This window comes from Podarcis filfolensis, assembly GCF_964270895.1.
Source record: "Podarcis filfolensis genome assembly, chromosome: 3".
NCBI classification, from domain to species: Eukaryota; Metazoa; Chordata; class Lepidosauria; order Squamata; family Lacertidae; genus Podarcis; species Podarcis filfolensis.
The window spans coordinates 40,538,059-40,544,058 of NC_139606.1; the positions used below are offsets into that span (position 1 = coordinate 40,538,059).

Here is a 6,000-nt window from a genome sequence, read left to right on the forward strand (position 1 = left end):
TGGCTGCCTCAGCCAATGTTATTTTGCAATATGTGCCATGACAAACAGTTTTTGAAGTGTGACTGAGAAGCTGTGTGGGAGATTTACCAGATACTTTCCCTTATTTAATATTTTCTCTGTATCATATAGAGAATCTGTCTAAACCTGTTCTTTTGCGAGGGATCAGATCAAGCAGCTTCAAATGTAGAAATGAAGTGTTCATAATCAATGAGTAAACAGAACAAGCAAGAATCACTCAATTTATTTGCCAGTCTTCCTACTTGGTGGTTTAACACAAAGGCAGGGGGTGGGGGTAGAGGAATACACTAAAAGCAATTTCCCCCCCGGGTGATACAACCCCACTCCCCCAGATTAAAGAAATATGCTCCTTTCAGACCTGAAATGCCCCTTTTGCTCCAAAATATGATAGATATTTGCACTTGGTCACGTTTGACAGTGCAGCCTCCTTCAAACTGTTTATCATCTCAGAAAGTTAATACTCTCTGGTTGTTTCAGGAGACGATGTTCTCTCACAGCAAAATGAAATTTCTGCTCCCTGTTTTAGCTTTGCAACACTTTGGGTCCTCGATGCTGGATAACTCCTACTGCATGCCATAGCAGGCATGTGGGGGGAGGAGGTAGGAATTCAGATTGGAAGTCTTTTGTCAATGCCATACTAGCCCCATCTATTTCAGATTGCCAATTTTCACTTACACACTTGTTGTTTTGCACCCAGACCAGCTGTTCCACAAAAGACTGGTTCTGGGAAATGAAGGAGAGGCAAAAACCATTACTGGGGAAGGGAGCGTTTGAACCACATCACTCTAAAACCTTAATAAACTGTGACTGACAGCTGAGAGAGCAAATGGGGTCATGGGAAATACTTTGGAAGAATATCGACTAAACCAGGCATAGGCAAACTCATCCCTCCAGATGTTTTGGGACTACAACTCCCATCATCCCTGACCACTGGTCCTGTTAGCTAGGGATGATGGGAGTTGTAGTCCCAAAACATCTGGAGGGATGAGTTTGCCTATGCATGCGACTAAACCCTTAGTACCCTTGGAAATCATACAAACATGCAGGACTGCCTGAGGATGATACTTTCCCTAAGATAACTCATACCACAATGAATGGACTAATCCTTTAGGTGCTGCAAGACTCTGTATATCTTTTTCTGCCATAATGCTTATCTTGCTGCAGTAGCCATCTCTTTAGGTAAAGGTAAAGGGACCCCTGACCATTAGGTCCAGTCGTGACCGACTCTGGGGTTGCGGCACTCATCTCGCTTTGTTGGCTGGGGGAGCCGGCATACAGCTTCCGGGTCATGTGGCCAGCATGACTAAGACGCTTCTGGCGAACCAGAGCAGCGCACGGAAACGCTGTTTACCTTCCGGCCAAAGCGGTACCTATTTATCTACTTGCACTTTGACGTGCTTTTGAACTGCTAGGTTGGCAGGAACAGGGACCGAGCAACGGGAGCTCACCCCGTCGCGGGGATTCGAACCGCCGACCTTCTGATCGGCAAGTCCTAGGCTCTGTGGTTTAACCCACAGCGCCACCCACGTCCTCAGCCATCTCTTTAGCTAAGGACTAAATCGGAAAATATTCTGTATTTTCTATCATATCTGAGAGCTGTCAGTTCATGGTTTCAAGTCTGGAGCTGATATGCTGAGAGATCCTTCTCCATATGTTCTATTAAGCTCCTCCAAGAACTGGAAAGTAGACACTTTATGATGCATTTTCCTGTTTCTTGGCAACAAATTGAGGAACTAAATTGTGCTTTTACCCCAAAAGTATCTGTTAGAATGAAGAGAGACCATTTTCCATGAAGTAAATCTTAATGGGAAAGCAACCTAACTGGTGATACTTAGTAAGGTCTCAAACACAAAGTGTATAAATGACAAATGAATTAAAAGGCTCCTCTTCATACTAGTTAAACGGGATGTTTATATTATGTAGACCAAGAATCTAAGATTGACTTTGTTAATGCTGGAGTGTTTGGGGAAATTAAAAGAGAGTTGATATGGTATACTGCTAGAATGAGAGGCTACCACAAGGCAGGACTTTGCAAAAAAAACCCAAAACCCCCAAATTATTCATTTTTTATAAATACCTCTATGATGAAAGATTCAGGACACAATCAAAGGAAATGAATAAAATGTTAGTTTCCAGTTAAATTTTGAGTTTATTTAGCATTGTATTTAAGTACATGAGCTATGAGCTTATGCCTCCATCACAACTCAGTCTTACCCTCATTGAATAGTCTCTCTCTCTTGACATACTATATTTGGCCTTAGATTCATGCAGGTTTTCTTTTTCCATTGAGTCCTGATGGGGTTTGCTGCTTCTATTTGTAGAGATTGCATTTCATGCTACTTTAGAACATTTTTCTATGCCTTGGCTGAGCAGCCTGTGATAATGCTCTGGGCAATTTTTATTTAGCTTCTCGTTTGTCTATGGTTGGGCAGGCAGCAAGCCTCCTCCATAACTTTTGTTTTATAATCTATCCCTTGACTTTTGCCTGGGTGGGTAGGCATTGATGTGTTTGGATACAAAAACTTCAAAGATCAGGTCTTGCTCATTTATTTATTTACTTCCATCATGGGCATTTTACACTGTCAAAAGGGGGCATCATGGTGAAAGATAACATTTTACAGCATTTCCCCATTATTTGCTTTGTCTGGTCCTACTGAATTTCCATGGGTTTCCATTGATTGTTCTCCCAAGTTCATATTACTGTTACAGTGTCCTCCTACAAGAATATGTAGCAGGATTAAAAAAGATTATAAGGTACAATTACAAGAATATGAATATGTTTAAAAGGGTATAGATACTGTAATGTGTCCTTGACTGATACCGAATCAATTTCTAATTTGTAAATTGCAGTCATCATAAGAAGAAAGTCATCGTGAAGAAGTTTTTAATGATGTTTCGATTGCTGACCTGGAGGCAGGGTTTTAACATTAATTACATGACCAAAATCTTGTTTTTAGGTGTTTAAGAAATGCTAGTAATTGCACTTGGTTATTATTTAACAAGGAGAAGGTATCAAGGAGGATTGAAACATTCATTTATGGGTCATAATACAAATGAGTATGCACAAACTCATATAGGATAAACCAAAATCAGGAGCTTCCTATAGGAAAAGTAAGCATTTTGAAAAGTATTTCTATTCAAACATATATGCTATGTATTTTCTTGTTATCTTTTGATAAATATTCTAACACACGAGTGTGTAATTGAAATACACAAGCATACAGTGGTACCTCTGGTTACGTACTTAATTCCAGAGGTCCGTTCTTAACCTGAAACTGTTCTTAACCTGAAGCACCACTTTAGCTAATGGGGCCTCCTGCTGCTGCTGCGCCGCCGCTGCACAATTTCTGTTCTCATCCTGAAGCAAAGTTCTTAACCCGAGGTACTATTTCTGGGTTAGTGGAGTCTGTAACCTGAAGCGTATGTAACCCGAGGCACCACTGTACTGTTAACAGAAATGTATAAATTCTAGCAATTGTCTCATTTGACAATAAGTTGTCACCTTTGACCCCCACTGACACCCTAAATTTTAAAGAAAGCATCTCAAAGACAGCCTTTAGGGTAAATTCAAGCATTGCATTTGCAACTTAGGCATGTGGTTCAAAAGGGCCTGGAAATAAAAGGAAATGGTGGCATGGAACTTGGTTCATCCAACCTACCAGGGTTGTTATGCTGCTACCCATATATTTTTCCTTGGTGGAGGGAGGATATTTCAAACAAGAAAACAGAGCGGAAAGAGTTAAGCAAACGCTTTTCCTACTCAAACTTGTAGCTTCTTGATGCTTTCTTTGGCAAGTGTGAGTGGCAGCATGTCATGCCTCAATATCCACTCACATTTTTGCTGCAGGGTCTGAATGAATGTTTATTATTACAGCCAAACAGCTGCAGAGTCTGTACCTTACATTGAATAAAATGGTGTCATGTCTGCTCACAGTATCTATGAGGAAGGAAATATCTGAGTACTTGAGCAATTTCTTTGCTATTATTAAGTGGTACTTTAAACGTGAGAGGGGAGCAAAGACCTGTGGAAGTGCCAGTAAAATGAGCAGGACCTAAGCAGAGCAATCGGCTGAAAACCACCCTTGTCTAGAGCTCCAGAGTCAGGTGTGCAGCCTGCATGAATGAGTGCATGTCTATGGGCTACTCTTTTTAATACAGTTTTGTGGTGGTTTGTGCTCATAATGCTATCAACACAGTCATGTGCAATCTCACTTTCAAGACTGTTTGCACCTGTAAATGTTTAGGAGAAGTCACACTGATTCCTTTCTAGTTCCTATTGTGTTACCTCCTGACGATATCCTGCCACTTTTTGTACCAACTTTTTTGGTTTATTTTCGTCCCACTTTCCTTTCACAAACAGCCCCTCCAAACAGCGATAACATAGTAGCATTGGGGAAGCGTCACAGAATAAAGGAGAATAAATCCACTACTAATCCACTATTATTGGTGACCGAACTATTGATGTGGGATCTTCCCAAATCCTAAGCCTATACCCCTCCCCCCTTTAATCCAGATTTAAACTTTTGGGCATGTATCCTATAAATAACGTTTTAAAGAACTTGCTGCCAACAAACTGCTTGCAATATCTCAGTGCAAATTAACACCCCCTATCCCAAAGCATCCCAATATATGCTGCGTTTTCTATAGAATCCCTTTCATCTGTTATGCCCTGTCTACTCCAAATCAGTGTTTTTTAAAAAAAAACACAAAATAATTGGCGCATTCTTTCTTTAGTTGTTTTAAAGAAATATTGTGCCCTTCAACCAAAAAAATAACCCCAGAGCAAACACTGAGCATGAGTTTTCTTAGGGCTATTTCATCTATTCATATTTTTCACAGGCATCGAGTGGTAACATCCATCTGAAAGTGACATTGTAGATCAAACATCAAAGGCAGAGCTTATTATTATCACCTGAAACTCTTCACACATTCAGCTATGAATCACCCAGTGCTGAATAATGAGAGACCAAGTAACGTGTATGAACCAAGTCTCGTCCCTTTCTTGTAAGCTACTGGGCACACCAATATTTGATTTATAAATTTATTCAGTCATACAATTTACATGCTACTTGATTGTGTCTTTTTCTTTTTTTAAAAAAACCCTCAAAACAGTTTACACTGATGATGCTGTCTTGACTTTGCGGGGGCTTCTTCTTCGTAGATTCAAGCCAAGTACAATAGACAATGCAAAAATACTTTATTTCAGTGTATAGCTTTGGAACAGCATCTCAAAGCAAGGACTGAAAGGGGGAATGCTGTCACTTAGAGCTCTGGTAAATAAGAGAAGAATATGTTTCTCCAGAAACTTGACCAAGCTATTTTTCACCTCTCCGATGATTTCCCCTTGTTCTGAATTTGTTTATGGTGACCAGGCACTCTTCTGAATGCAGCACAAACACAAACTGGTGAAAGAAGCTGTTTTGCTTTGTAGCAATTCATGATGGAGCTCAGTGGGAGGCAGGCAGCGACTGAGCAAGGCTCACCACTGAAAGGCAATATGAAATCCAATGGCAACGCAGTTTCCTCATTTTGGTAGCAAAAAATTACTTGGGCAGGCATCTGGCAGCATTGTGCTTCTTTGTGTGGCAGGAATCTGAGCAACTTTGTCTTTAATATCCTGAATAAACAAAATGAGCTCTGGTATTAAAAATTTAAATGTTCATTAAAATGAATCGTGCAATATGGGGCACAAAATCTAAGAGCTTAGTTGTGTAATGCTTTTGAGCAATAGTCTGATCCAAGAAACCATTTAAGTTTACTGTTTTAATCCTGTGAGCAGTCACCTTAATGAGGGGGCATTCTTACGTGGACATCATGCACACATAGAGGAGTGCCCAACATCTTTCAGAGGAGAGGTTTAACTAGTTGGAAGCTGGAAACTATTAAGTGTCAGTTAGTGGTAAAAAAGGTAAAGGGACCCCTGACCATTAGGTGCAGTCGTGACCGACTCTGGGGTTGTGGCTCTCATCTCGCTTTACTGTC

At 40.5% G+C, this 6,000-nt stretch overlaps 1 protein-coding gene across 1 annotated transcript in view; it reads left to right on the forward strand.

Annotated features, from left to right (window-relative positions):
* MEI4 (meiotic double-stranded break formation protein 4) overlaps window positions 1–5,449 on the forward strand; it is a gene marked incomplete at both ends in the record, with an annotated part of 44,341 nt that extends 38,892 nt beyond the window's left edge. Inside the window, 3 exon segments of the mRNA XM_083605771.1 lie at window positions 5,301–5,368; window positions 5,372–5,383; window positions 5,387–5,449. Coding sequence (XP_083461897.1) covers window positions 5,301–5,368; window positions 5,372–5,383; window positions 5,387–5,449 — 143 coding nt within the window.
* Window positions 5,450–6,000: the final 551 nt, after the last annotated feature.